At 38.7% G+C, this 21,179-nt stretch overlaps 1 protein-coding gene across 2 annotated transcripts in view; it reads left to right on the plus strand.

The window, feature by feature from the left end:
- Positions 1-2,393: 2,393 nt before the first annotated feature.
- The window catches only part of LOC133559280 (serine/threonine-protein kinase 32C-like), a 237,311-nt gene continuing 218,525 nt past the window's right edge, over positions 2,394-21,179 (plus strand). The window contains exons 1-2 of one of the 2 annotated variants that reach the window (XM_061910889.1): positions 2,394-2,717; positions 2,783-2,902. In XM_061910889.1, coding sequence (XP_061766873.1) covers positions 2,821-2,902 — 82 coding nt within the window. In that variant the 5' untranslated portion in view covers positions 2,394-2,717; positions 2,783-2,820. The remainder of the gene's footprint in view (positions 2,718-2,782; positions 2,903-21,179) is intronic. The other variant, XM_061910888.1, reaches the window with a different exon arrangement.

The following is a 21,179-nucleotide window of genomic DNA, read 5'->3' on the forward strand; positions in this document are numbered from 1 at the left end:
ACCGCTCCTCTGGGTTTACAATAGACAGGCTTTAACCAAGTTTTTAAGTGATAGCTAACCAGTCACTTTTGCTGAAATTTGCAGTTTCCCATTTTCCCGACATATATTCATGTATTCATCTCCCTTTCACTACAGCATGAGCATGTTCACGGGATATAGCATTCCTAGCATCTGTTGTTCTAACTTTGAGATCGATGACAATAGCCAATTCAAAGCTTCTGTATGTCAATTATTATGTAAATAGTTGACATGCAGAAGCTTTAAATTGGCTATTGTCAACGATCGGTTGATCACATAATAATTATTCACAATTATTACGTGAATAATTGACATGCAGAAGCTTTAAATTGGCTATTGTCAACGATCGGTGCTTCAACCTTCAATCAAAATCAGTTAATCATTATAAAATACCCAGATGTAATTTTTTTAATTGTATGTTTTTAAAACATGCTATAAAAATGCATACGCTCTGAAAAGATGCTTCATAAAAGCCACAAACACATTTTTAATCAGGATACAAGTATCAAAAAATATGTCAATTTGTTTTACGGTATATTTAATCAACATCATATTACGAATGATGCATGTTTTCAAAATAATTAATTGATTTAGACATTTTAGAAAAAGACATGTCATGAAACGATAGTTTGGAAAAACGTCAGTGAGCCCTTTAGATGCATTAGAAATAAGTTGAATCAATTCAAGTAGATGTGGGAGAGCAGTCGGAGACAGAAGTGGTGGAACTTTCCCATGAGTTCCTACAACATTTGATTTTCGCCTGTTTTCTGCTCCGTTGTCATCTATTTATTTTATAACTGCCTATTTTGGTGAATAATTATGATGCTTAATGCTGTTTCATGATGTTCTGGTCGGATGCCATTCAATTGCAATTGACCTGCAGTGTGAGCAACGCCTTAATGCTTTTTAATGCCCTAAGCAAACCTTAATTGCATTTGGTAGACTGCATATTTTATTCCCTTCAAGACAGAAATACTCGAGTGGAAAAAAAAACAACAACATCACCCAGACATAAAAGCATAAAATCAGAAGTAGGATGTGTGATGCTGCATGTTGTTTACTGGTGGTCCAGAGGAGCACATATATAGAAGACCTCCTGCTATGGAAGCATTTTTGTAGCGTTCGCAAATATTTTTGCTACAATAATGCCTCCATATCCTGCTGGTGTAGCGTTCGCAAATATTTTTGCTACAATAATGCTTCCATATCCTGCTGGTTATGTTAGGCTAATGCGCTTAACATCCTCAGCCAGGTTGTTGTGAAGCTTGTTAGCTATTTTTATAGCCATTATGTGTTATTTACCTGCGATGAGATGGCGACTTGTCCAGGGTGTAAACCGCCTTCCACCCGATTGTAGCTGGGATAGGCACCAGCGCCCCCTGCTACCCCAAAGGGAATAAGCGGTATAAAATGGATGGATGGGTGTTATTTACACTGTCTTACAGCCCGATATGTTCTTGTTCCAGTTTGCACAGACTAATAATCTATTTCTGGAATAAAAATGCCAAATAAATCACAAATGCAGCGTGAAAGAGTCAGCAGTCACTTCAATGAGTGTCGACTCACCACATTTCAATTGATAAATGCTAACATGGCAACTATAGCTCACGCCTGAAGGAGTCGGGTGTGGTAACCATGGCAACACAGTTTTCAACGGCAAGCGTCGAAGGTCAAGCCGAGCGAATTGACTTTTATTTACTTGTCTAAAGCAGACAAACAACACATCCATTTCAACACTTCACCCGTATCATATAGGTAGAGAGCACACACATTTAGAATGCTTTGCCTTCCAGTGACTTTGCCCTCGACTCTGATTTATGTGGGAATATATCAGTTAAACACTTTTAAAAAGGGTGATAGGACGAATCTAAATATTGATAGTATTAGTATAGCACGATGACATCCATGGTTTTTCATCCACATTTTCAGAGCAAAAATCCAAATGATATGAATTAGTGTTTGCCTTTGACTTTATTGTTTGTATATAATAAAAAATATATATTATTTTGTTGATATTGTTACACTGGTCTTACGTGGTTGCGTTGTTAAATAATTCACTAACACATCTGTTCAGAAAAATATTTTTTTCCTTCTTTTTTTTTTTTTGCCTAACACGTGCCTTTTTTGAATTATATGGCAAAATCACAAAATCATTCAAGTATTTTCAAAATTTGGTCTCGAGTCGATACCAAGATTTGGAGCAACCCTGACACGCTGGTCAGCAACGGTTAAGCAATTTTAATAACAAAGGGACTTAGTAAGCGTGATAAACAACTGTTTCCGGTTTAGACCTTCAACATAATATCCTCTCACGATGTCTGAAAGTCATCATTTAAACCACCCAGCGGGTGTTGTGTGATTGTTGTAGATACAATTAGTCGTGTGTATTAATAACACACGCCTATTTACTCCAATTTAGTATACAGACTGTATAGGCTGATTCGATGAATTTCCGGTATTTTATATCTAACCACAAGTAGCTTGATGCAGCTCCCACTCCAAACGAGTAGCAGAAGTCTTGGATGTTTGCGTCACAACGGAGTGAACGGACACACACTACGGAAGACGAGCGACACCGGGAAACAGGCTCAATGTTCCGGTGGAACTTGCTTTAAGCACATATTGGCCGCCGTTGCCGTCTTCTGGCGAACAAAAGACTTCCAACTCGCGGTATTTCTGACAACACTAAAACAAATAAGGTAACGGACAGTTTGGGGTGAAATGTTGTTGTTTTCCGCGGAGAGTCTGCCACGCTGAGGTGTAGTTTCTCTTCAAGAGGCGAGGAATGCTATCTGAGCATCAATGTTTCACTGGGGAAAGTGGAAGAAGAGGATGGGAGCCAATAGTTCGTCCAAGAGACCCGTTTTCGACGAAAAAGAAGATGGTAAGTGATGGCAAAGCGCTTACACTCCCTCTGAAGTTTTTGCTGAGTCTGCGTTATTTGGTCATCGATCTGCACTAGACTCATTTAGCATTGGCGTCACATGTTGTTGTTGTCCAAGTTTTCTCATACTACTAATATCACTAATGTGTTCAAGATGATAATTCTCAGTTTGTTTTCGTGGTAATAACCGATTTATGTTCATATTGTGGCTGTAGTTTGCAGTGATGTAAAGCAGTGGTTCTCAAATGGGGGTACGCGTACCCCTGGGGGTACTTGAAGGTATGCCAAGGGGTACGTGAGATTTTTTTAAATATTCTAAAAATGGCAATAATTAACACAAATCCTTTATAAATATATTTATTGAATAATACTTCAACAAAATATGAATTTTTCACAGTTCATAAACTGTGAAAAGAAATGCAACAATGCAATATTCAGTGTTGACAGCTAGATTTTTTGTGGACATCAATATTGATGTTAAAGATTTATTTTTTTGTGAAGAAATGTTTCGAATTAAGTTCATGAATCCAGATGGATCTCTATTACAATCTCCAAAGAGGGCACTTTAAGTTGATGATTACTTCCATGTGTAGAAATCTTTATTTATAATTGAATCACTTGTTTATTTTTCAATAAGTTTTTAATTATTTTTACATCTTTTTTCCAAATAGTTCAACAAAAGACCACTACAATTGAGCAATATTTTGCACTGTTATACAATTTAATGAATCAAAAACTGATGACATAGTGCTGTATTTTACTTCTTTATCTCTTTTTTTCAACCAAAAATGCTTTGCTTTGATTAGGGGGTACTTGAATTAAGAAAATGTTCACAGGGGGTACATCACTTGAAAAAGGTTGAGAACCACTGATGTAAAGTGATATCGACCTGCATCTGACAGATAGCTGTTTCTAATATTTTGGGCACCTTAATTAAATGCATAAATATTAGCGTAGCACAGACCTGGACAAAGTAAGGCCCGGTGGCCACATGCGGCCCGTTAAGCTTTTCAATCTGGCCCGCCGGACATTCCCAAATAATTGTTATAGATCAAGGGTAGGGAACCTATGGCTCTCGAGCCAGATGTGGCTCTTTTGATGCCTGCATCTGGCTCTTTGATACATTTTACCCAGCATTGCTTAACACAGTAAGTAATAAATAATTCCGCTTGTAATCACAGTCTTAAAGATAATGTTCATAATACAAAACATTCACACGCATTTTAATCCATTCATACGTTTTCTACCAGACTTGTACGGCATGGCGCAGTTGGCCGTGCGCAACCCGAGGGTCCCTGGTTCAATCCCCACCTTGTACCAACCTCGTCACGTCCGTTTTGTCCTGAGCAAGACACTTCACCCTTGCTCCTGATGGGTGCTGGTTAGCGCCTTGCATGGCAGCTCCCTCCATCAGTGTGTGAATGTGTGTGTGAATGGGTGAATGTGGAAGTAGTGTCAAAGCGCTTTGAGTACCTTGAACGTAGAAAAGTGGTATACAAGTACAACCCATTTATTAATTATTTATCATTTGTTCAAAAAGTTGCATTACTGGTAAGAACTATTTTATTTATTATTGGTTAGCTTCAGAATAACAATGTTATTTAAAAGAAAAAGAGACGTATTATACTCTAAAAATGTTGATCTTACTTAAAAATGCACACTTCTAATTGTATTCAGTGTTTATAAAATATTATATGGCTTTCACAGAAATACATTTTAAACTATTTGGCTTTCATGGCTCTCTCAGCCAAAAAGGTCCCCGACCCCCCCTGTTTTACGTAGATCTTTAAGATGGAAATTGTAGCTGCCATTATGATGTGCACTCATGTTTTCTAATGACCGAAAGTCTTCAACTGTATTAAGTCTGTCAATGGTTGGAATCTGTGCTTTTGCATGATATAGTAGTTACTATGGTCATCTAGTTACTATGGTAATCTCATTAGTTACTATGGTAAGGTAAGTCACAGCAGCTCAGACGAGGCACCAAGCAGTGTGACTGGGGAACGTTTCCACAGAGTGTTTCCAAAGCCTGAAATGTGGGTGTCAGGGACAGACCCAGAAGAAGATTTCTACAACAAAGTTATAAAGCTTAGTGATATATCAAAGACATCAAATTGTAAGTGGGTATTTTTTTTACCCTTCGCATTTATTATTTTGCTGTTTGTTGCATTTTTGTTGCGTGTTGCTTGATTATGAAATATATGGATGGAGGGGGGGGCGTTCATATGTTGTCAATTTTCAATGTTTTATCCTTCTTAGTTAACATTGTAAATCCCACATTCTTTATTTTCATGTACACTCTGGGTGTCTCTTCCAGTAAAAAAAATTAAAATTGCATTCCGTTTTTTAAGGCGGTCTATCATAATATTTTTAGCATTATATCAGACATTATTGTAAGGTTTTGTATTAGCGTTCCTAAAAATAGATATACCTGCCCCCAGACATATTTTTTTCCTCTAAATTTGCACCCCGAGTCAAAATAATTGCCCAGGCCTGGCCTCGCACTTTGAGAGTGCAATAAATTTGCACGTTTGTAGTAATTGCAATTTGCGGTAGGTGTAATTAATGTATTTAATGACCAAAGTATTACCTTTACTTAAACTGTTGAATTAAACTGTAAATTAATATTAATCTGACAAAGAATCAATCAATCAATCAAAGTTTATTTATATTACCCTAAATCATGAGTGTCTCAAAGGGCTGCACAAGCCACAACGGCATCCTCGGCTCAGATCCCACATCAGGGCAAGGAAAAACTCAACCCAACGGACGTCGAGTGGATCTAGTTAATAGTGAAGTGAAGTGAAGTGAATTATATTTATATAGCGCTTTTCTCAAGTGACTCAAAGCGCTTTATATAGTGACACCCAATATCTAAGTTACATTTAAACCAGTGTGGGTGGCACTGGGAGCAAGTGGGTAAAGTGTCTTGCCCAAGGACACAACGGCAGTAACTAGGATGGCACAAGCGGGAATCGAACCTGCAACCCTCAAGTTGCTGGCACGGCCACTCTACCAACCGAGCTATGCCGCCCCTGTGTGTGTGTGTGTGTGTGTGTGTGTGTGTGTGTGTGTGTGTGTGTGTGTGTGTGTGTGTGTGTGTGTGTGTGTGTGTGTGTGTGTGTGTGTGAGTGAGTGTGTGTGAGTGTGAGTGTGTGTGTGTGTGTGTGTGAGTGAGTGAGTGAGTGAGTGAGTGAGTGAGTGAGTGAGTGAGTGAGTGAGTGAGTGAGTGAGTGAGTGAGTGAGTGAGTGAGAGAGTGAGAGAGAGAGAGTCCAGTCCATAGTGGGTCCAGCAGGGGATTATCTTGAGTGGAGACAGTTCAGCAGCGCAGAGACATCCCCAACTAATGCACAGATGAGTGGTCCACCCCGGGTCCCGATTTTGAACAGCTAGCGTGTCATCTGTGGTCCCCTAATCTGCCCCCCCCTCTCTACAAAGGAGGGGGGGGGCACAGGGACGACAAAGCAACTGGTCTAAAAAGGGTTTAATTTAAAGGCTAGAGTATACAAATGAGGTTTAAAATGGGACTTAAATGCTTCTACTGAGGTAGCATCTCTAACTGTTATCATGAAATCATAATGTTATTAGAAATGTGTACGTGTACCTAATATTGTGGCCTCAGATTACTAACACTGCATTTAAACACACTGTTGAATTAAACTCTATATAATTTTAATGATAAATGGATTATACTTGTATAGCGCTTTTCTACCTTCAAGGTACTCAAAGCGCTTTGACACTATTTCCACATTCACCCATTCACACACACACACACACACACACACACACACACACACACACACACACACACACACACACACACACACACACACACACACACACACACACAGATGGCGGGACCCGCCATGCAAGACGCTAACCACGACCCATCAGGAGCAAGGGTGAAGTTAAAAAAAGAAGTTTAAGTACCAATGATTGTCACACACACACTAGGGGTGGTGAAAATTTTCCTCTGCATTTGACCCATCCCTTTGTTCACCCCCTGGGAGGGGACGAAAGCAGCAGCTATGGCCACCCCCTCGAATCATTTTTGGTGATTTAATCCCCAATTCCAACCCTTGATGCTGAGTGCCAAGCAGGGAGGTAATGGGTCCCATTTTTATAGTCTTTGGTATGACTCGGCTGGGGATTGAACTCACGGCCTACCGATCTCAGGGCAGACACTCTAACCACAAAGCCACTGAGCAGCAGTATCTTGCTCAAGAAAACAATGGATGTGACTAGGTTGGTAGAAGCTGGGTATCAAACCAGGAACCGTCAGGTTGATGGCACAGCCCCTCTCCCAACTGCGCCACACGGGTTGGAAAAAAAATAATGCTCATCAAATACAATTGTTATTAGAAATGTGCAGGTGTACCTAATGTTGTGGCCTCTTAGTGTATATACTGTATTCATTTCTCCCTCCTCAGTGTTTGCAACATGCAAATTTTGCATGCGTGGTATAAAGTGCAGCATTATCACTATGAGCAAAATATTTCGTTCATGCCTGAATGCTCCCTTTTTGAAAGAGGATCTCATGGAAGACAGAGAGTTAATTGCATAATTAAGGCAAGATTAGTGTCATGCATGGAAGTAATGTTAATTCATAACGGCTTGCCAGTGTGAGAGAAAATACGCCTCTCAAGGAAGTCCAGTGCTGAATCTTGGTGATAAACTGCAGCGCGACAGTGTTCAAGAGAGTTAAAGGGACAACTTGAGTAAATGAGGTCATTTCACCACAGGGATATAGTCATATTGCCTCTGTGTGTGTGTTTGTTTGTGTGTGTGTGTGTGTGTGTGTGTGTGTGTGTGTAGATCATTCACTACTGCATGCAAAGATAACCCATTTAAACCTGCTTCCTTTACCAGTCCCCTACAACAGTGGTTCGCAACCTTTTTCAGTGATGTACCCCCAGTGAACATTTTTTTTAATTCAAGTACCCCATAATCAGAGCAAAGCATTTTTGAATGAAAAAAAGAGATAAAGAAGTAAAATACAGCACTATGTCATCAGTTTCTGATTTATTAAATTGTCTAACAGTGCAAAATATTGCTCATTTGCAATGATCTTTGTTGAAGTATTTGGAAAAAAAGATATACAAATAACGAAAAACTTGTTGAAAAATAAACAAGTGATTCAATTATAAATAAAGATTTCTAGACATAGAAGTAATCATCAACTTAAAGTGCCCTCTATTGGGATTGTAATAGAGATCCATCTTGATTCATGGACTTAATTCTAAACATTTCTTCACAAAAAAAGAAATCTTTAACATCAATATTTATGGAACATGTCCACAAAAAATCTAACTGTCAACACTGAATATTGTATTGTTGCATTTCTTTTCACAGTTTATGAACTTACATTCATATTTTGTTGAACTATTATTGAATAAATATATTCATAAAGGATTTTTGAATTGTTGCTATTTTTAGAATATTTAAAAAAAAATCTCACATACCCCTGGGCATACTACCTTCAAGTACCCCCAGGGGTACGCGTACGCCCATTTGAGAACCACTGCCCTACATGTCCTGCACTAGTTTGCATTAGGTTTGTTATTATTTAATAGTGTATTCTGTATGGTAGGGTTAGGTATTGCCGTTTCCACAACTTGACCCATTACTTAAGTAATTTTCCATCCATCCATCCATCCATCCATCCATCCATCCATCCATCCATCCATCTTCTTCCGCTTATCTGACTTAAGTAATTTTCAGTAATTTAATTTAAATCTATAATACAATATGTATATTGCAGCCCCATGCGATAACGATTTACAGTACAGGCCTACCATGAATTGATTAACGTGGACCCCGACTTAAACAAGTTGAAAAACTTATTCGGGTGTTACCATTTAGTGGTCAATTGTACGGAATATGTACTGAACTGTGCAATCTACTAATAAAAGTATCAATCAATCAATCAATCAAAAGGCCTAATACTTGGACACACCTTCTCATTCAGTGCGTTTTTTTTTATTGTCATGTCTTCAGATTGTCACTGTAGGCATCAAAACTATGTGGAGTTATGTTCATAAAAAAATGTGAAATAACTGTAAAAATGTTTTACATTTTAGTTTCTTCAAAATAGCCGCCCTTTGCTCTGATTACTGATTTGCACACTCTTGGCATTCTCCCGATGAGCTTCAAGCACACCTGTGAAGTGAAAACCATTTCAGGTGACTGCCTCTTTAAGCTCATCGAGAGAATGCCAAGTGTGCAAAGAAGTAATCAGAGCAAAGGGTGGCTCTTTTGAAGAAACAAGAATATAAAACATGTTTTCAGTTATTTCACTTTTTTTTTGTTAAGTACATAACTCCACATGTGTTCATTCATAGTTTTGATGCCCTCAGTGACAATCCATCCATCCATCCATTTTCTACCGCTTATTCCCTTTTGGGGTTGCGGGGGGCGCTGGCGCCTATCTCAGCTACAATCGGGCGGAAGGCGGGGTACACCATGGACAAGTCGCCACCTTATCGCAGGGCCAAAACAGATAGACAGACAACATTCACACTCACATTCACACACTAGGGCCAATTTAGTGTTGCCAATCAACCTATCCCCAGGTGCATGTCTTTGGAGGTGGGAGGAAGCCGGAGTACCCGGAGGGAACCCACGCATTCACGGGGAGAACATGCAAACTCCACACAGAAAGATCCCGAGCCTGGATTTGAACCCAGGACTGCAGGAACTTCGTATCGTGAGGCAGACGCACTAACCCCTCTGCCTCAGTGACAATCTACGATGTAAATAGTCATGAAAATAAAGAAAACGTATTGAGTGAGAAGGTGTGTCCAAACTTTTGGCTTGTACTGTATTTCTCAATATATGTTTGGTATATGTATGATAATAGAAACCTTTTAAAACGGGTTACAAAGGCTCTAAATTTGGCTAATATTGCTTTTTTCCCCGTTTGTACTGCGTTCTCAAAACTACTTGCTAATTTACTGTTAATAGGTGGATAGTGCGACTTTCAGTTTTAACATGTGTCTAGCTGCCCTTGTTTGGCTACTTCATATCCTCCCACAATATTATTTATTGTCAAATCCTCCATATACTATTTTTTTGGTGATCCTACAAATTTAGGTATTGATTGAATACCAAGTAGTTAGAGTGGCAGTATTGGCCATACCAATTCCGATACTGATTTTCAAGATTGTTGAATGATTACATTTTTGATCACAGTTATAATCAGACAAAAACAGGATGTCTTTCAAATATTTTCTGGTGCAATTTGAGTCAGATGCAGGGTGGTAAGCTGGTACCACCTTTTTATGGATGTTTTGTCCTTTGGGTGAAGTGCTTGTAAATGCTTGGAAATATTTATCATATTTCTCAGCAGTCTGACTCAATAGGCTAATTATAAAATGGAAACAAATAAAATAAGTTTCCTTAAAAATGAAAGCTACACGCTTGATTTGTTGGCTTTGCACGAGCCCTTACATTAGGTTGTTGCCCCCAAGAGGACAGTGTATTAATGAACATGATGTATGCATGAATTATGATACAAACAATCAAGTAAACAATAATGTTATTTATTGTAAAGAATGATGTATACATGAATTTTGATACAAACAAACAAGTAAACAATAATTAATGTTATTTTTTGTAAGTAATGATGATGATGATGATGATGATACAAACAGACAAGTAAACAACGTTTTTTTTAAACACAAATTACATTGAATAGTCTACAGAAACACTGCTTCATTTTCTATGCCCCATTCAGTTAATGATAACTGCTGGTTCAATGTTAGGTTTCGGTTTTTAGCAGATTTTCTGTATTTCTCCTCCAGACAGCATTTGGTGACCTCAAACAACAAAGAAATGGATTGATTCACAGTGGTTTTCGCCTTTTTTAGTGTACTAGAAAAACTGGAAAATTAATCTTGAAAGTCCTTAAAAGTGCTTGAATTTGGCCATGGAAAATGTGTACAAACCTGTATTTGGATCTAACCTTTTTTTCCTGATTAAATTAGTAGGTATTTGTATATTCTTCCAGTCTGGACCAACAACTTACAACAATAGTTCAGTCACAAAGAAATGCTGTGCCTGCGTGCGAGTGTGCTTTAAGGGTAGAATCACTGGTAAGCTGCAGCAGTCAACGCGACTAAAGTCTGTTCCTGAAATCGCTGCTCCTTCTCAATGTTGTGTTTCAACTTCTATGCTAATGTTGGCCATATTTCTTTATTTTAATCTTCTGGGCTCCATTTCCAGCTGTGTAAGGGGGAAGAGGCACAACACTGATTTGACATTATGTAGGTCGTGGGGAGCTTGACATTCGCGATCACGAGGACACAAATGGTTGCGATAGATTATACCGAACACTGTTTAGGGTTTCCCCTAATGTATTGATTGTGGCGCACCACCACAGCAAAATATATGCTGCCGCAGCTTAACAGTTAGGGTTGTTTTGTGTGAAAACAAATTAAAGTAAAATAATGTATTGTAGTGACCAGAAGAAGACACACAAAGTCCAACGCCCTTTTAACTTTTATTGCAAATTTTATGCCAACAACCGTCCCAATTTCAAAGCATATTCTCTCCCGTGGACCAGGGATGTAACGGTAAACAATATAATGATAAACTGCGGTAAGATTCCCGACAGTTAGTAATACCGTTAAAAATTTTTTTTTACCGAAATACGTCATTTATTCATGCATTTTAGGCAACACTGTCTACTTCCTAGGAAATGAAGTCACAGCAGCACTGGCGCATGCTCACTAGCGTCATTTGGCTTGAAAATCATGGCGTAACAAACTACATAGACTTTGCTCTAGAGATTTCCCCTCGGAGTAAACAGCCAAGGGCATGGTTTAACTTTGCTTCATTTCCGTGGAGTATTGGTGTGCGTTTAAGAGCGCTTTGTTGTTTTTAGATGGCAACAGCTGTGGACAATATTGGAGACAGACGCATCTGTCCAACACTAAAAGTATGCAGCAATTGATAAAACTATTTTATGTTGCTTTCATTATTTCAGTACAGCGTCCATCAGTTGTGACTGACAGTTAATAGCGTGCGGAAACATACAACAGGCAATATGTCGTGAACGTTGCTACAACTTGTTTATAAAGTCTTTACCCTAGTGTGTGAATCCATCCATCTATTTTCAACCGCTTGTCCCTTTCTGGGTCGTGGGGGTTGCTGGAGCGTATTTCAGCTGCATTCGGGCGGAAGGCGGGTACACCCTGGACAAGTCGACACCTCATTGCAGGACCAGGCCCAACACAGATAGACAAGACAACATTCCCACTCACCTTCACAACAGTAGGGCCACTTTACCTATCCCCAGGTGCATGTATTTGGAGGTGGGAAAAAGCCGGAGTAACCGTAGGGAACCCACACAGTCACTGGGCGAACATGTAAACTACAGGCAGAAAGACCCCGAGCCCTGTGTCACCGTGCTGCCTAGTGTGTGAATGTGAGTGTGAATGTTGTCTATCTATGTCGGCCCTGCGATAAGGTGGCGAATTGTCCAGAATGTACTCCGCCTTCCGCCCGAGTGCAACTGTGGTTTGCTCCAGGACCCCCCGCGACCTCGAGAGGGAAAAGTGGTAGAAAATGGATGGATGGATAATTTGTTACTGGCACGCCAACTCCTCCTTTATTTGACTGATAACTGTATCAGTTAAAAACATCAATACCAGATATAATGTTTTGTCATCTGTAGAGATTGTGTCTTTGATGCTTTGAGTTTTATATTGATATCAAAAGTAAACACTGTTTTTGTTTTACATTTCTTGTGTTTTTTTCATGTCACAATGGTATTACTTTAGAAACCATTCATGTGACAGGATTTTGTTAATGTTTTTTTGTGTATAGTTAATTCATATATGACATATTTCTGCTCAAACTCTAAATGGATCTGCCTTGATACTGCATCTACATGTACATATACATTTACATAACTTAAGTAAAATACCTCCCTGGATCAAAATGTAAATCTAGAGATACAGGCATCATATAATGAGATAAAGCTGACACATTGATATCATTAATGAACAAAAAAGACAGATATATGGATAATGTTTATCTATAGCTTTCTTATTAGACATTACAACTTACATGATGGTATTGCCTTTACCCCTCAACCCAACACTGCTTTACCTAACAATTAGTAATCATGATTTCAATATTGATAAAAATAATCTTAATTGTTATTTTGGCCACAATTGGCATCCTGATGTGTAAGACTAGAAGTTATGCAGTTATGTCTCGTGGCCATCAGGTGCAATCTTTCAAAATTCATACATTGTTTTTTGTTTTTGAATCTCTTATGTCCATAAAGTGCTATCTTGCACAATCTTCACATTTATGTTAGTTATGTTAATATTTTTTTCTGCCATATTATTTTGGTTATAGTGCAATTTTTGCTTTTTATATGCACATTCAATTCCTACATGAGGTCAATGAAACATACGAAAATACACATTGTAGTATGAATGGATATATACTGTGTATTACTAACGTACAACTAGTAATGCATTAAAAATGTAATCACCAGCACAGCTCTGCCAAAACCAGATGTTGTAATGACTAGGGCTGTGAATCTTAGAGCACCACAATATTTGATTCTATTCGATTATTGGGGGTGAGGATTCGATTCAGAGTCAATTCTCGATTCAAAACGATTCTTGATTCACAATCATCCCTGTAAAACTTGTTTTTGTATAATAAAATGTTACCCAAACATTTTATAAAGTCAAATAAAAATAAAGCAACAAGAGAAGTATCCAACACTTCTCTTTTCTAAAGTAAATCTCTCCAGCCAGACAGGCTGGACAAGACAGATACAAAAATAAAAATCATAAAAAAAAAATATATATATATATATATATATATATTTTTTTTTTTCAATGATTTTATAAAATTGAATAGTTGATTGGCAACACTAAATTGGCCCGAGTGTGTGAATGTGAGTGTGAATGTTGTCTGTCTATCTGTGATGGCCCTGCGATGAGGTGGCGACTTGTCCAGGGTGTACCCCGCCTTCCGCCCGATTGTAGCTGAGATAGGCGCCAGCGCCCCCCGCGACCCCAAAAGGGAATAAGCGATAGAAAATGGATGGATGGATGGATGGATGAAGTAATGATCGACATTCATTAGAAAATCGATTTTTTTGCACAAACCTATTAATGACGTTAGCAATACGCACAGAATTGTCTGGATCAGAGGCAGCATGAATGCCATGTGGACGAACCATAAATTCTGGACGACAAGCCACTAATTTTTCTCAACATGTATGTTATTGTTTGTGCTTTGGCGCCATCTTTTTTGACGAGTTTGCTCACTGCAGGTGCTTCGATTTAAAAATCTACTTTTTTATTTTTCCCTAAACCGTAATTAAGTAAAACCGTCCATCGCGGGTCTGCTCAAAAAGATTCTTAATTTATTATTCCAATTAATAGCTAAAAATTTCACAGTTTAACTAAATCAAATCATACTTACTAAACCGTCCCTTATGTGATGTCTGTAGGAGTGTTTTCATGCATATTTGCACGCGCTATCTTAATGTAATAAAGCTAGTAACTTCCTTAGAAGTAACTAATATGCTAATAAGTCTACGAGTGTCTCGATTAGTATTTTTCACTTGCAATGGCATTCTTTTCGTATTATTTCAGTTTCTTAATTTCACCCAAAGACACAGTGGACTTATTGAGCTGATTGAAGAGCTAGCTTCCACAGTTAGTGGGTCTATGACGATGACTTTTTTTTGTTTGATTGGCTGTTTTACTGACGTGTTACAGGCACCGTTTGGAAACAATTAAGGTATGAAAAAATCATTTACAAAATATTTCTGTGTAGATAGCACTTTTCACAAGGCATATACATCTGTGTCTTATAGTCCGGTGCGGTTAATATAAGGAAAATGTTTTTTTCTTCTAAAGTTTAGTGGGTGCAGCTTATATACCGGTGTGCTCCATAGTCCGGTAAATACGGTACTTCAATACACTTCATACGAAAAGTTTTCACAACGTTTCACTTTTCCCCCACATTTTGTTATGTTACAGCCTTTTTTTAAATATAGAATAAATTAATTTTTGTCCTTAAAATTCAACAGAAAATACCCCATAATGACAATGTTAAAATGTTTATTTTTTTTTAATTTTTTTGTAAATTTATAAAAAATAAAAACCTCAAAATTCACATGTACATAAGAAATCACAGTCTTTGCTCAATACTTTGTTGATGCATCTTTGGCAACAATTACAGCCTAAAGTATTTTTAAATACGATGCCACAAGCTTGGCACACCTACAGTATCTTTGGGCAGTTTTGCCCATTCCTCTTTGCAGTACCTCTCAAGCTTCATCAGGTTGGATGGGAAACATTGGTTTTCATCCAGGATGTTACTGTACATTGCTGCATTCAGCCTTCCGTCTATCCTAATATCCCCACAGCATGATGTTTCCGCCACCATGCTTCATATTGGCCTGTTGATTAGCAATGCCTGGTTTCCTCCAAACATGATGCCTGGCATTCACGCCAAGGAGTTCAATATTTGTCTCATTAGACCAGATTATTTTGTATCTCATGGTCTGAGAGTTTTTCAGGTGCATTTTGCCAAACTCTTTTTTTTTTTAACTAAGAAATGGCTTCCGTCTGGCCACTCAATCATACAGGCCTGATTGGAGAAATGCTGCAGAGATGAAAGTCCTTCTGGAAGGTTCTCCTCTCTCCGCAGAGGAATGCTGTAGCTCTGACAGAGTGACCATCGGGTTGTTGGTCACCTCCCTGACTAGACTAAGAGGAATGCAGCAATGTACAGAGACATCATGGATGTAAACAAACGCTTCCCATCCAACCCGATTGGAGCTTGAGAGGTGCTAAGAAGAGAAACGGGTAAAGAGGAATGGTACAAACTGCCCAAATATAGGTGGGCCAAGGGTGTAAATACTCATGTACATGTGTTTTTTAATTTTTGTAATTATTTTAATACATTTGTAGTTGTTTTTAAATAGTGGTTTTCACACTGTCATTATGGGGTATTAATTAATTAATTAATTAATGTATTAAATTTTGAATAAGGCTGTAACATAACAAAATGTGGAAAAAGTGAAGTGCTGTGAATACTTTCCGAATGCACTGTACAACCGAGACATACCAGCGGATAGCGATCTACAAAATGTATGAGGACAGTGGCCGCTTATAAGTAGAGGAAGGCTCGCAGCAGTGTGAAGTAGGGGTGTAACGGTACGTGTATTTGTATTGAACCGTTTTGGTACGGGGGTTTCGGTTCGGTTCGGAGGTGTATCGAACAAGTTTCCACACGGACATATTAAGCAGCGTACCGCACGTTGTGTAAACAATGCACACCGAGGCACAACAAACAGCATGCTAGCAGCGACCAGGCTACGATAGACTGACCATACCTCCTCTTTTCACCGGATATGTCGTCTTTTGCGGGGCTGTCTGGGTGGAGTTTCTTAAATGCCTCAAATGTCCGGCATTTTAAGTTAGGGTTGCGTGTATTTTCAGTGTACCTTCAGGGTAAAGAAGGGGTTAAAAACAAAACACATTGTGCACGCAGCAACACTCGTGAGGGAGGGGCAGAGACAGAGAGAGCAAGAGAGTTATGATAAACGCGCATGCGTCGCCAGGCTCTGCTTTTTACCCATAGAATTATCAGATTTTATTTTTTATTATCTATAGCAGGGCTGTCAAAAGTGTGCCCCGGAAGACATTTGCGGCCGACAGCTAATGTTTTAAAGACCCACGGCACATTTTGAAAATACTATTAAAATAAACAAAAACATAAAAAAAAGTGATATAAAAAAGCCTAAAGGCTAAATGTAATTTTGAAAAAGTTGCAACGTTGAGTAATAAAACAAAGCTGTTTTTTTTTCCTTTCAATCTGTCATTGCTCAAAACTAAATATTGAAACAAAATGAATGTTATTATGAATTATTGACCTATCCAAGGTTCCGATTACGTCACATCAAATATTCAACTAAGAAAAATATTTTTGGTGGAAGATTTTGCAGATTTGGTAAATAAATAACCAAAAAATTTATATTTTGTTGTTTTCTTACTGTACCGAAAATGAACCACACCGTGACCTCTGAACCGAGGTATGTACCGAACATACATTTTTGTGTACCGTTACACCCCCAGTGTGAAGCAAGTGTGACGTCAGGGGAGACCAGGGTGATATGGCCTAAAAATAATATCTCCTATTTTCTTAACCAAAAATTTGACTTACAATTTTTTTTTTTTTTTAAAGAAACCAATGAATACAAATGACAGTGATAATTCAAAACCAGTTTTGCTTTTATTTGATCAAAAACTACTTGTTTGAAATAACACTGCATACAGTGCATCTTACTCTTAGCAAAAACCGTGCTGCCGAAACCGGATGTAAAGAAAACTTACGCCATTGTCTGGAGCGTTGTCAGCATGTGTGCAATGTGTACGTAACTTTAGCATGTCCCAGATATATCCGCGGACAGCGATCTGCAAAATGTGCAAATATTAAGAAGGCTTTGGCGGCTTTTAAAGAGAGAAATTCCATCTGGAACAACAGCGCAAAGCAGGCGTGACATCATGCTCGCCTCGTTGGTTCGGTACATCGAGGGACAGAAGTAGATCATCTAAATATTGAAACGTTTTATAATAACACCAGAAAAAGATTGTAGATTTGTTGTTAGTTGTTTTTAATAAAAAAATAATTAAAATCTCTAGATTCTTGAAAAAAAATCTCCAATAAGTACTTTGTACAATGAGCTTTAACAATTGAAAAATGGCTAAACGATAAAAAAAATATATATGTAAATACTAATTTATAATATCAGATTTGTGTTTAAATGTATGTATACATTTTTTGAGCCTCTTTAAAAAAATATATCACCATTACAAATTATGCAATTTATTTGATGACATGGTGGTGACCATGCCCAAAAACCAAGCGTCTTTTTGTTTTGTTCTTGCTATTTCCCGGTCCAAATTGTCGAAATATATCGTCAAACGTTTTCCGTCCAGGTGAGAGGCATGAGTTTATCTACAATAAATTTCCAAGAAACAGGGAAGTGAGGAAACAGCAGCCCACTCAATGATATAAACATAGGAACACACAGTAGTCATCACATCGCAGTTATAACAAGTTATAATAACAATATCACTATTATTTGTATAATATTCAAATCACAACATTTAAATGGAGTATTGTTGGCGGTTTGTGTATGGTTATTCATGGGATTTTATGGGTGGTATAGATGACCTCCCAGTTGGTTGCCCCACTATTAGCGAACTTTTATTTACGAGTTAGAATGCGTTACAAAAAAAATCCATCTATCTTCTTGTCTTTCATAATTATTGTGAACGACAGGCAAAAAAAAGAAAAGAAAAGTGCAGTTCCCCTTTAAACATCCATTCATCCCCATCCATTTTCTACCGTTTGTCCGGAGGTCGCGGAGGTTGCTGTAGCCTATCCCAGCTGGACTCGGGCGGAAATCAGGGTACACTCTGGACAAGAAGCCACTTCATTGCAGGGCCTACACAGATAGACGGACAACATCCACACTCACATTCACATAGTTGGGCCAATTTAGTTTGTTTCCTATTGCACCTAAATAACAAGTTCAGAAGATTAAAATTAAAAATAAAAGCCATTAAACACATTGCATTAAACTGTTTCAAGTCAACTCAGCCTCAGATAATTTTTTCTTTCCTCCCCAGCTTGGCTAACTTGGCAGTAAGAGGATATACAGTATGGGCTCATTGTTTTTCCACCATAGAAATGGGTCATAATCTAGTTTTTAATATGGACTTAAATTTGTTGCTATAAAAACCTTTTGTTATTGCTTTAGCCCTGCCTGACTCGCCGAGGAGAGGCTGCTTGAATGCGGTGGTGAGACTTCAAATGGTTTAGCATGTGTTATGAGAGTAGCGTATGTGTGTGTGTTTGTCCCTTTAATATGTGACGTCAGTGAGTGTGTGGGCGAGAGAGGAGAGGGAGCGGACGTGAGTGCGGGAAGTGGCTAGTGTTTTGTTGGATTGGCTGTGTACAAGACCTCAATAAAGCCACGATTTGCAACTAATCGCTGGAGTCCGGAGCCGTGGAGACCCACTGCCGGGTAGAGTGAAGGGTGTTGCCCCCGAGAATACATCAGCCCTGAAGGAGTGTCTCCCCTGCGCTCTGCGGTCTGGGAGCCGGAAGCAGGAAAGGTGCAACACATGTTTGACGTGTTGTCACAAGCAGCTGCTGAACAATGTCGGTAAACCTCCGTCCTCCATTGTTGTATCGCGCCGCCAAAGTGTTCCCAAACTGGAGATCTTAACGAGGCAGGAGGGTCTTCCAGCTCTGGCTTTTACATGTTGTCCTAGCCCGGTCGCTGCTAGCATGTGTACTCGTTTGGTATACCTCCGAACCGAATCGAAACTCCCGTACCGAAACGGTTCAATACAAACACACGGACCGTTACACCCCTAAAACAATACTATAGCTGAGACTACACGGATAAGACATGTAGCAGGTAACACACATTGTTAAAAATTAAACACAAATTGTACTACTTTGTTGCAAAATTCAGTCATTTCACTTCTATTAGTTTACGCTACGTGGGTGTTTAGATTCTGCTAATATTTGGTAACAAGCAAACCAGTTGTGTGCATGTCTATGGGTCTTTATGTTCACAGCAGAGGAGGTATTTAACTACATTACCTTTGAACTTATTGTGCAGGTCTGGATGATTGTTATTACATGTTTACATAAGTTTGAAGTGCAGGTGGTAATACTGCAGTGTCTTGCCACCTTTGGCAAGGCATGTTTTAAAGCACTGCTTGCAGTGCGGCACTTTTTTGTTTAAAGCTTCACATTGGTCGATAGTTTTGAAGCTAAAAAAATACCTCCGTATTGTGTTTCACACACCCTCTTTATCAACAAATAGAATTGCCTTTATTTGACATTTTCCCTCTACACACTGTTTCTGTTTTGTGTGTGTGCGCGTTGACACACTCAACATGCTCCTCGGCTTTGTTCGTCACCGCTGCACAGCAACATGTGAATGAAAAAAAGTTAAACATTTTTTCAAAAGCACTATAGTATCGATTTTAAATCATTGGTTCCGTAGTACTTTATTAGTACCCATATACTGTTGCGCTTGTCACACGAAAACCAGACAACTTGAAGTATCTTTTGACACACATAAACATGTGCACCGTTTATTCAATCAAAGACGAGACTGAATGACTGCTTGCATCAAAGACACTCAAAAAGATGGTCACAAAACCCCCACCTTTGGGTAAATTTCCTGACGGTCACTTAAAGGGGACCGCACCAAATTACTCACTCTTAACTGCATACTGTATATGAATGCTAAACAAGAACAACATTGTTATGTCCACAAAGGACTTCCTTTTTTTATCGTCATTCAAATTTGAACTTTACAGTACAGATAAGAACAACATTGTGTTGCATTAGCTTGTGGTAGTGCAGGATAAAAGAGCAATAATGTGCAGATATAGATAAATAGATTACTGTACAGATAAATATATTGCACTTTTGCATATGCATTCATGTCTATGGATGTATTGTCACGCCCATGGGATCATGTTTTGTTTTGGTCATGTTTGGTTTTGTTTTTTTGACATTCAGTTCTTGTTCCTGCACTTCCTTGTTGGTCTTATTACCATAGCAACTCATTAGTTTACACCTTGTCCTCATGTCACGCCCCTGTCCTCATTTCTCATGTCTGTTTGTAATCACCATCGTATTACTTAAGCCACAGTTACCAGGTAGTCAGCCTGGCAACATCTCCTACCTTTTCATGTCTATCACCTGCGACGCACCTTGCTATGATCCATGTCTCGTTCACGTCTCCATGTCAAGTAAGTTTTTGTTTATAGTTCATAGTCAATTGCCTTTGTGCTAGTCTTTTGTTTTCATAGCCCAGTTTTTGTACCGCCATTGTGCGCGCTTTTAGTTTGTTCCTGTTTTTCGTTAGTGTTAAAATAAAGAAATGTCTTTACTTTCACGCCGTTTCCACTCCATTCGCATTGTCCCTCGGGAAAACTATCCTCGTCCAAGTCCAAGTTTGACATGTATGTTATATTGTCTTCATATTCCAGCGAGCTAATCCATTTTTGGGGGGAATTGAGGGGATTATTTTAATGCATTCAAAAGTCTTACGGCCCGAGGAAAGAAGCTGTTACAAAACCTGGAGGTTCTGCTACAGAGCCCGCGGAACTTCTTTCTAGAGTCCAGCAGTGAAAACAGTCCATGGTGGGGGTGGGAGGAGTCTTTGGAGATTTTCTGAGCCCTGGTCAGGCAGTG

The sequence above is a fragment of the Nerophis ophidion genome, linkage group LG09 (assembly GCF_033978795.1).
Source record: "Nerophis ophidion isolate RoL-2023_Sa linkage group LG09, RoL_Noph_v1.0, whole genome shotgun sequence".
NCBI lineage: Eukaryota > Metazoa > Chordata > Actinopteri > Syngnathiformes > Syngnathidae > Nerophis > Nerophis ophidion.